Raw genomic sequence first — 11,454 nt, 5'->3', positions numbered from 1 at the left:
AGTCTTCACTGACCTTGAAAGGCTAGGGCCAAAATGTTGGCTGACCTTGCAGCCCTTCCTTTTCTCCAATTTTGATCTGTGAACTTAGGTTGTTAACCCTCCAGAAGAGAAGCTTATTATTAACCTACAATATATTCAGTTCGGTTTACCCTATCTGTCTAAGTATCAAACATCTTTGGCATATCATGGAACAGGTATTTTCCATCAGATATTGATGTAAAAATTTGGAATGCTTCATGAATTTGCATGTCATCCTTGTGCATGGGCCATGCTGATCTTCTCTGTATCGTTTCAATTTTAGTTTATGTGCTGCCAAAGCGAGCACTGATTCTTTGTTCTTGACATGGAATTACATGGATGGAAAAATTATTTTTCATAAACATGTCCTTCACTTTTACAATCTCATTTTTTATTACCTTATACAGCTCGTATAGATACAGGTATAGCAGAAAGTATGTAATTCTTTTCAAAAGAGCTAATTACTGAATCAAAATGTTGATTATTCTCTGTATGTATGTTTCTACCTCAAAAACTGATTAAACTGGTTCAGAGAAATCAACATTCAAAACAATGCTTATTGAAAAGAATGTAAATGTCCGTATATAAAAGAATGTGTGATGCATTCAAAAAATTCTTTATTAGTAGGAGAGATTGTCAAATTTAAAATTATTTGTCTGTATTTTAACAATAACCCACAACCGTCAGACCAACTTGTCTGTATTTTATGTAATAATGATTTTAAAATACCTCCGTATTGCCAAGCACTATTTTATTATTTTAGCTTCATTATTTCAAAGCAACCTGGGAAAATTTACAAGAGAATTAATTGTCCAATATTTTAAACATTATTTTAGAGTTTGAAATACATTTTTTTTTTCTTTTTTTTTTTTGCAGAACCAGGGATTGAACTCAGGCCCTTGAGCTTGCCAGGCAAGCACTTATTTTACTGAGCCATTTCCCCGGTCCCTGAAATACATTTTTCTAAAAATAATTTCTCTTCTAATTCCTCCCACCTCATCCAACTAAAGATCCCTTATAGGACTCCAAATTATTTTTAATTCTAGAATCCAAAGAAGCTATTTTTGTTTTCTACGGTAATGGGATCACCTACTTTGTACACTTACAGTTCCTAAGAGGTAGAGCTATAATTTGTTCTGCTCCTTGCTTGGGCCCTCAGGGGTGGGGAGAACCTGGGAGATTTTGTCACTCTTCTCTCTAATTGCCCAACTAAAGCTAGCAACATGGAATCTTGTAATGCAGAGATGCTTTGTGTGATGTGTGGGAAGAAGTTTATAGTAATTGTTTAATGCCTCACAGGAAGTACATACTTTTCTTACTATTTTATCTGAATGACACCTTCTAGGTAAAAGGTGCAGAGAGATTGTGAGTGTCAGACTTCTCAGCATGTCTGAACACAGTGCATCAGGTGGGAGAGTTTAACATTTCTTCCTGCTTGTTTGTGATCCTTTAGGGCAACCTAAGGAAGTAAGGATCCCATCCATGCAACAAGACTATGACAACACATCTTATGCTTTCAGAAAGGACAGAGAAATCCCGTCTTCTCTCTTCCTGTTTTTACTTAATGAGTTAAAAGATCACTAAGATCTAAACCAACAAATATTGATGAATACACAATTGGCATTTTTATAAGAACCACACATAGCCATCAACTACATGTTTGATTCTCCTTTTGTTTATATATTAGGTTGTTGAGACAAGTAAGCTTGTGTGTGTGTGTGTGTGTGTGTGTGTGTGTGTGTTTTAGGGAAGGGTCTACAGGGTGTTCAGGATCTCACTACTAGATTGGTCTCATAGTGATACCCCTGTTTACAGCCTCCCAAGAACTGGGATTACAAGTGCCCACCACCACGCCTAGTCTCAATTGCTATCACCACAGTGCACCTGGGGGGCAGGCACGGCAGGCCCAGGGATCGAACCTCTGTCCCCTGTGCCTGCTTGCAGGCACTTTGATCTGCTGAGCTATTTGGCCCGCCCTGGGACAGGTAGGCTTTAGATATACTTAAGCATTGACTCTTAAATTATAAATTACTTAGGGACCTGCCATTTGAGAAGCCAACTTTTTCTTGAATAGAAGCCTAATTTGGCTTTGGAACTTTCCATTTGTTAAAAGAATTGCTGGGTTGTAATAGTATTCATTTAATTTCCATTTACCCTTGGTGGATTTGGTCTCTGGAGGTAAAAACATTAATCCTAATTCTGTTCTATTTGAAGATATTGAAAAAGTCGAAGGGCTGGTGAGATAGCTCAGTGGACTAAGTGCCTGCGTTGGCAAGTGCAGGGACCAGGATTCGCATCCCTGGTCCCGCATGCCATGTTGGCCCCACCCCCGGGGTAGTGCTGAGCTGACCACTGAGTCCAGGCATGGTGATGCATACCTGTAATCCGAACGCAGGGGAGGCTGAAAACAGGAGGATCACTATGAGTCAGAGCTGCGTATTGAGACCTTGTACCTAATGCATAAATGGGGGGAAAAGAAAAAAGAAAAGGAAAATGTCAATATGTTATGTTCTTAGGGTAACTGATGTCATAACTTAAAATTGCACAGTAATTTTTGAAGCATTTTTTTCATTGATTCTCATAATAACATAAAGTTACATTGTCTACTACTAATGACAAGAGCAATATTGAAGGCTTTTTTTTTCCCCCACAACTGATTTATAGTCTCTGCATAGGGATTTCTTTCAGACTTATTTTGCTCTGTAAATATTGGTGTGTCTCTATGCTGATAAACAATAATTAATCTCTTTTCATTGGCAAACGTCCACCCTAACATGGTTGGCTGGCGGAAACAATAATCACATGTAAGCTTGAGTTCCCAGATCCCATTCCTGGATGTTTCTTGAGCTACCTACAGCGTGTTGGGACCCTGGATCCTGCTGCATTCTGTGACCAGGTGCTCTTCATCCTCTTGACTAGGGCTCCACTTGTCTGAAAGAAACACATGCAAGCTTTCTTGCAGGATTCCTTTAATTTCATGACCATATATAATCTTTGATTGATCTGAGGTACTTCTGAGTAACAGACTCATTGTCTTCATGTCTTTTGTTTTTGTATCACGCATTTTGAAATGTCTTGTGAACAGTCACTGCAGGCTAAACTACTTTGTTCTGGTGAGGACAGAAAGCGAACAGGCAGAGGCAATTCTTATGGTTGCTAAAATGATTTATTAAGTAGGCTTAGATAATAAAAAAGCAAAAACATTTATTGAAATGCGTCTATAGTTTAGGATTTTCATGAGGTTGTGTTACTGTTCTATTTAGGTTTTTGTATGTTAATATAATCTGACAGTAATTTTTTCACTTTTTAAGTGGTGTTTCAGTTTTATTGAGTTTCATTTCCACAGACCCACACGTAGACGCAACACGCTTTCGTCATTTTCATTCTTCTCTGTGGGCCCCGTTGGCCCAGCCTCCCTCCCGGTTTTATGTTTTTGGGGAGTTTTGATGAGTATAATGTGTTTTGCTCAGATCCATCCCTTGTACTCACCTTCACCCCACCTTGTTCCCTTCCTGTTAACTAATAATAGTCTTTCTTCTCCTTTCTTGGTGTCACTGAATTTCCACATTTCAGGGCTAACGTGTGGTATGTATTTGTCTTTATGAGTCTGGCTTATTTTTGTTCAAGAGTCATCTATTTTCCTGCAGATGATAAAATTTTATTTTTTCCCCATGCTGAATCTCTCTATCTATCTATCTATCTATCTATCTATCTATCTATCTATCAAATTTTCTTCATTCATTCACACCGATGGGCACATAGGCTGCTATTCAATCTCAGCTTTTGTGGCACTTAAATGATCTTGGCTTCCTTTTCTTTTCTTTCTTTCTTTCTTTCTTTCTTTCTTTTTTTTTTTTTTTTTTTTTTTTTTTTTTTTTTTTTCGGTACCAGGGCTTGAACTCAGAACCCTGCACTTGCCAGGCAAGCGCTTATTCTACTGAACTATCTCCCCACGCCCCATTGTCTTCATTTTCATGAGAGAAGACACATCAATTCTATGAACTAATCTGAATAATATGTCTTTTTTAGGTCACTGAAATGATTCTAGAAATGTCTCTTGAAGTTTGGTAAGTTCATTTACTTATCTGGAAGAAAAATATTTTGAATGATCCAGAAATTATTATTTGTTGAACATAACACTTTTTATTAGTTTCAGTGGCTTTGAATATATACAAATATATTAATTTGATTTGCATTTCTTTAGCTATCTCATTTGCTACGGAATTTAAAAACATAATTATAATATTTTTAAGGAAGTAATAACTACTTCCTCATAAAATACAGTAAAGGAGAAGAAAGTACAAAGACATCTGGGCTATGTCTACTTTAGCAATGTGTTATCATTTCAAAAAATATTTTAATAACGTTGTTAACAAAGTTATTATTAATAAATGATTTAACTCACGAAGAGAAAATAGAATTAAAAATGAGAACTATAAGTATTTTCTTTTATCAGCAAATTAAACCGATATTGTTATGAATACTTTTGCTCAGAATACTTTTGCTCTCATGCATTTATTTTGGGAATATATATTTGCAAAACATTTTGAAGTCAAGTAGGTAAAATAAACTGCATTGTCTTTGACTTTAGTAATGCTACCCCTGGATTATCTACTTTATGGGATGCAGTTGTAAATTTCGAAAAGATTATTTAATTATATTTTTCAACACCAAGAAAATAATCAATAAAATATAGTATGTCAGGGCCAGGGAGATGGCTCAGTGGAATAAACGCTTCCCTGGCAAGCGCAAGGACCTGTGTCCAATCCCTGGTCCTGCCAAAAAAAAAAAAAAAAAAAAAAAAAAAGTTATAGTATGTCAAAGCATATTTTAGGTAATTATTTAAATATTCTGAACAATCTACAGTAAGAATGCAAAAAATCAAAATAGTGAATTTATATTTAAGTTTGATCTTGGGCCAAATATTTCCTACTTTAATGATTTGTTGGGTTAGGTATCTTCTAACCATTTCAGGAAATAAATCCCACCTGTACAGTTGTTCATATAGGTTCTTCTCATTTGATTGCCATTTCTGCTCCTTAGAAGAAATGGTTAGTTTAAATTTCACCTTTATCATTATTTATTTATTTATTATGTATTTTAGTACAGGGTCTACAGGCTCTCACCACACAGATCAGACTCACAATGATTCTCCTGTTTTCAGCCTCCCAAGTGCAGGGATTATAGGCACATGCCACCACATCCAGTCTCAGTCACCACCTCAGCATCCCCGTGGGTGGGGCCTGCTGCCCCCGGATCTGCCTAAGCAGGCACTTTAGTCCACTGAGCTATCTGGCAGCCCTTCTAATTTATTTCTCAATTAAAATATTTTATAATGCTCATACATTACTATAGATATTTTAGTCAAAGACTGTGCTTTTCTTGCTCTATATTTTATCAGGAAGTGACGAACAATTGAGATGAAATAGATTTATTATTAAGGAGAAGACTTCCTTTTATGAATGGTTAAGAGACAGTATCCTTATTGGTGCTGTTGTGCCTCTACATTTGTATTGACTCACTCGTCAGCATTCTAATATGAATTGCTAGTTCCTTTCCAAATGGGTTGAGGGAAGCGGTGTGCCAGGGAACTTGAGGGAGCTCTCTGTGTGGAAGGGAAGTCACGTGGAAACAGGGCTCATAGCTTTGCTTTCTATCGCAGCTCGTGCCCTGACCTACGATTCAGTATGGCTCTGTGTGATCAGGAGAAAACTTTCAGACAACAGAGAAAAGAGAACATAAAGGAAAACATGAAGAAACTCTTGGGTCCAAAAAAGAGCGAAGGACTATACTCTACACGCGATGTGAGTTGGGGATTTTTCAAGTGTTGCTATCACTTAACAATAATTTTTCAATGCTTTCCCCCTAAAATGCACTCAAATATGGAAATTTGGGGATTGAACATTATTTCTGTAGCTTTTAAGGTAAAATGCCTGATAAAGGAAAAGTCACTGAGGAAAGTCATCCTATGTGCTGGTCATATGTGATAATACCTATTAGGTATAGTATTTAGCTCATTTTACTGTACAGCAGTGTTAGGTTCACAGGAAAACTGAGTGGAAAGTGCAGAGGTCCCAAATGCCTCTATTCACACACATGCACAGCCTTGCAATACTGGTGTTCACCAGAGAAACTGAACTGGATATATGGAGATACACAGGTGATTCATTGGGGGAACTGACTCATGTGACCATGGAAACAGAAGTCTCATGGTGTGCTGCCTACAAGCTACAGGACCTGGAGAAATCGTGGAGCAACTCAGGCTAGTACCAGAAGCCTTGCGATCATGGATCTGGTGGAGTAGCTACCTGTGCCAGGCAGTAGTCTAAGTACTGGGGATGGCTGACAGCAGGTGGCTCTGGTGTCAGGATTCAAAGTCGCAAAGCCAGGTGACTTGGAGTATCAGTGTCCAAGAGAAGATGGACATCCTAGCTCAAGGAGAACATTTGTGCTCCTTCCACCTTGTTGTCCTATTTTTGATGAGATGTAAGCCTACATTAGTGAAAGCAGGTATTCTTTATTCAAGCTGCTGATTCTAATGCTTATTTTTCAAAAAATCCCCCTATAGACACAGCCAGAAACAATATTTTATTCCCTATCTATATAGATTTGCATTAAACAAATCAAGATGACATATAAAATAAATCATCATAATCTTGGACAATCAATACCCCATAGCAGAGTGGTATGTTTATTGTGAATGATGAACCTACATTGACATATTAGCATTAAAATCTGTAGTTTATATTAGGGCTTGCTTTTGATGTTGTATATTCTATGTATATATAATGACTTGGACTCAGCATTACCATATCATACAGAATGGTTTCATTGTTCTAAAATGTTCATATTTTGTCTAGCTATCCCTTCTTATCTAATCCTTGGCAAACATCAAGTTTTTCACTGTTTTCATAGTTTTACCATTTCTAGGATATCTTACAGTTGAAAGCATATATTACATAAGCTTTTCAGTTTGAGTTCTTTCATTTATTAGGATAAATTCGTGTTTTCTACAAGCCTTTTCACAGCTTGATAACATTTTCTTAGCTGTAAATAAAATTTCATTGTCTGTATATACTACAACTTATGTGCTTGTAAAATAGTGTTTTATAAGAATCGTACGCAAGCAAAATGTTTATTCTATGAATAGGAAAAGTTTGGCTTACATATAAATGGATTATTGAGTTTTTAAAAATATTTACAAGTTATTTTTAGGTGAAAACACATATTATAAAATTTCTCATCCTTATTTTTAAGTGAACACACAGTTCAGTAATATTCACTATATAACAGCTTTGCAAAACTTTTCTTCATGTAAAGTGTGTAATACTGAAATGTTATTTTCTGAACAATTCCACATTCTCTTCCTCCTTCAAACCGAGTGATCATTATTTTATTTTTAATTTGGATTCTAATTTAATTTGAATATTAACCCAGTACTATTACATTTTTGTGTCTGGCTTACTTTATGTAGTAGAATGTCTTCAAGGTTTACTTATGTTACAGCATATGATAGGATTTCTTTCATTTTTAAACAAAGCTCTATTGTGTGATTATGCTAAATATTGTTTATTCATTGATCTGTCAATGGACATTAGAGTTATTTTTGCCTCTTAGCTATGTGAAGAATGCTGGAATGAACATAGGTGTATGATCATCTCATGGATAACCTCATTATCTTCTTTTGGATATATCAATAGTAGTATTTAAAACAGTTCCTATGTGAACTAATTTTAAGATAAACTGCTATTTTTTCTTTCCTTTTTTAAAAATTTGGTACAGGATCTCACTATGCATCTTGGACTTGTAGTGATCTTCCTGTCTCAGCTTCCCCAGGGCTAAGATTATAGCTCTGCACCACCATGCCTGGTCTTGGTGGTTGGCTTGGTGCGCCTGGGGTGTGGCAGGCATGGCATGTGGTATCGGGGATCAAATCCGGGTCCTTGCACTTACCTCAGCAGGTGTTTAAACTGCCGAGCTATCTCCATGGCTCTGACATTTTTCAATAAACCCTGAAAAATATTCTAGCCAATTCCATGGCATGCTAACTATTCAAAACTGAGAAGTTGTTCTCCACTATGCCCAACACTTCTGCTACCAGTCAAATTGTATAGCTTTCTGACAGTGATGTCTTACCTGATAGCAGGTCCTTATGTCAGTTGCACTTCTTGTAATTACTTTAACTCAGTTTATATAAACTGAACTAACCCCTATGGGATGCTTATTGAGTTACAAATGTGAAAGGGAGCAATTTAGGAAGAAACAAAGTTGAGGGTTTATGTAAAGTTTTGAAAGGTGTGGGCAAGTATTCATCAATTGTATTAAGTGTAGACTAGACAGCTATAAAATAATTATAACAATTGAGAAGGGCTCAGTAGATAGTTTGCTTAACAAAACTGTTTAAAATATTTTTAATATTCATTTTTTACTTTTTATTTTTTTATTAGTAGTGTATGTTTTCAGTGCATAACAGTTACATCCAGCTTGGGGAACTGGGACATACGCATACTGTGTCTTAATCATGTTTATGCCCCTCCCCTCCCCTCACCCCTTCCAATCTCCACAAAAGTCTACTTCCAGATTTCTTACTGTCTCCTTTTGATTTTGCTCTTTAAGTTATTTGTATTTCAGTTTCTAATAAGAGAAACCATGTGGCATTCAGCCTTCAGTGTCTGACTTCCTGTATTTAGCACTAAGATTTCAAGACCCATGCAGTTTTCAAAAGTGAATGAACTTCTACCAACTTGTCCTTTTTTGTGGCAGAGTAAAACCCCATTGTGGATATATGCCACCTTTTCTTTAGTACTCCACTATGGAGATACACCACATTATCGAGTCATCTGTTGAGGGATGTATAGGTCATTTCTAAGATTTATCTATGCGGAGCTGTGCTACTATAAGTCAAGCATGCATGCATCGCTGCAATATGTGTCTTTTTAACTCTTTCAGGAAGATATCTACAAGAGGAATATATGGGTCCTGTAGAATTTCTAGTTTTAGCTTTTTGAGAAGTCTCCATTCTAATTTTCAAAGTAGTCATACTAGTTTGGATTTCCATCCACAATGTAGAAGAGTTCCTTTTCTCCCACAGCTTTGCCACAACTCTTTATATTTGCATTCTTGCTAGCAGTCATCCTTACTGACTTAAGAGGGAAACTCAAAGTTGTTTCGATTTGTAATTCTTAAATGGCCAAATGTGCTGACCATTTTTTCATGTAATTATTGGCCACTTGTGCTTCTTTTGAGGAGTATCTATTTCTATTGCTTATTTTTTGATTTGGTCTTTTAATTTTTAAGGTCTAGTAATTTCTGAGTTCTTTATGTATTCTTGTTATTAGTCCTCTGAATACTAGCTGGCAAAAATTCTTTCACATCCTGTGGGTGGTCTCTTCATTTGGTTTGGAGTTTCCTTTGCTATATGACTGCTTTTTAATTTGATATAACTTCATTTGTTTAATCTGCATATTAATTTTCTACAATCAGTGTTCTGTTCAGACAGTCCTATTAATGACTGTGTCCTCAAGGATTTTGCCCATTTTATCTTTCAGAGTATTACCTAATTTTACCTGTGACCTGTTGATTATTCAAGAACATATCATTCAATACCATGTGCTTGCATGTTTTCTGTGGTCTCTTTTGTGTTGATTGCTAATTTCCTCTTGCTGTGATCTGAGAGTATATAAGAGATGGTGCATTGTGTTAAAATCATCCCTTATTTATTGTGCACTGATCAGGCTACCATCTGCCAAATGAGAGAACAGCAAAGGCTGCAACCAATGAGACAAATAGAATGATTTCAGGGCTCCGGGAGGATCAAAATCCTCTCACAGAACTTGAGATTCTCTGAAGGCTAAGAGTAAGATTTCTTTAGGCAGCTGCATTTGTTATGTTGTCAAACAAGGCAGGGGAATACTGAAGAAGATGCAGGAATCTGCGTAGGACTTGGGGGCCTTTTCCAAGGAATACACTATATTAATTTTGGAGAACAATTTCATCTCCAGGAAGGCCTTCACCACAGGAGGAGATGACTGCAGCTACAGTCTTCATGGAGCTAACTGATGTTGGAGCCAGGTATCCTCTGCTGTGGGCACCTGGACCACTGTCTTGTCATTTGAGGCATCGAGGCTTCCCCCACCACCACAGGCTGCCATCTCCAGACAAGGGGCTGAGCTGTTGGGCAGACTTACAAGTAAATGTGAAAAGCCAATTGGATAATATAAATCCTGCTCATAGACACTTCATAGTGGTCTCCACCAATGGTGAATTCAGTGTTATTTTGAACTCACAGAGGAGTAAGGTCCTACTAAGAATTCAGTTGTGAGATTAGGTAGGTGCAGAGCTCAGCAGCTTTTGATTGACAGAGGGATACATTGTTTATCAGCACTGAGCTTGCTGTCTGGATGGTAGATACGTCAGGGTACAGAGCTCTGCAGTTGGGGGTGTTGCTGGTGGGACAGTGCCTACTCTGGCAGTGCTCCAGTGCCTTTTTTTCTACCTCTGAACCCCACCAGTCATAACCACTGCAGTCCCCTGTGACTCATTGCCCCTGGATTCTTCAGTGCCTGGTTCTGGGTCCCTAACCACAGGCTCTTGCTGCTTTTGGACCCTCACTCAATTACTACTTACTGATTCTGTGGCTCACAAGTGGATGGAAAACATATTGTGGGGGCAGAAGGGACCAAGTTAATTTTAATGTAGACTAAAATTAAATTGTAGCAATTCATGAGTATAGATGAAGAAGAAATAATATAGATCCTATTACTAATACTTCAATTAACAAGATAAGTAAGTGAGGAGGGGAAATAAAGTTTTACCTATTTTTCATGTTTTATGGCAGTGAATCAAAAGATACCATCCAAAATCGACCAAGTTGTTAAAAATAAAGAGTTCCAAACTTCAGTATTTTTAATAGACCTAATTACAGAAAGATGTTAAACTATTTTCCAAATACTAAAAGAACCATCCTTCAATTGCACTTTGTTTTTTCTTTTTTCAAACTCCCAACTGCTGACACAGCCTCTCCCCCTCCACTCCCTACAAAGGATAGATTTGTCTCTTAATCTAAGAAAGGCATAAAGCCATGAGATGACACATCCTTCATTTCTTTCCATAGGATTTGTTTACTCTATGACCTTGGCTTCATTTTTGGAACTTCCCTTCTAGTTCCATGGGGGGAGGGGTGTCCTTTTCTTTCTAATATAATGCTTTGGGGGGGGGTGGAACCAGGGATTGAACTCAGGCCCTTGTGCTTGCCAGGCAACCACTTATTCTACTGAGCCATCTCCCTGGCCCCTCTTTCTAATATAGATTCTCATGAGACATGGGATCATAATCCCACTAAGGAAACTCAAAATACCAATTATTCATTCCTCAGGCTGCTTCCCATCTGTTAATTTGTGCCTCTCTCTCTCTCTCTCTCTCTCTCTCTCTCTCTCT

At 37.3% G+C, this 11,454-nt stretch overlaps 1 protein-coding gene and 1 non-coding gene across 4 annotated transcripts in view; one reads left to right on the top strand and one right to left on the bottom strand.

Annotated features, from left to right (window-relative positions):
* Positions 1 to 11,454, top strand: part of Pla2g4a (phospholipase A2 group IVA) — a 140,409-nt gene that overhangs the window by 76,537 nt on the left and 52,418 nt on the right. For all 3 annotated transcript variants that reach the window (XM_004643980.2, XM_023704119.1, XM_023704118.1), the window contains 2 exons: positions 4,048 to 4,085; positions 5,681 to 5,822. In XM_004643980.2, coding sequence (XP_004644037.1) covers positions 4,048 to 4,085; positions 5,681 to 5,822 — 180 coding nt within the window. The remainder of the gene's footprint in view (positions 1 to 4,047; positions 4,086 to 5,680; positions 5,823 to 11,454) is intronic.
* On the bottom strand, positions 219 to 325 carry LOC111813435. The gene has a single exon (XR_002818702.1). It is a non-coding gene; the product is annotated as a U6 spliceosomal RNA (small nuclear RNA).

The sequence above is a fragment of the Octodon degus genome, unplaced genomic scaffold, assembly GCF_000260255.1.
Source record: "Octodon degus isolate 3935 unplaced genomic scaffold, OctDeg1.0 scaffold00188, whole genome shotgun sequence".
NCBI lineage: Eukaryota > Metazoa > Chordata > Mammalia > Rodentia > Octodontidae > Octodon > Octodon degus.
Note: the sequence above shows the minus strand (reverse complement) of the source record. Positions and strands in the feature narration are given on the sequence as shown.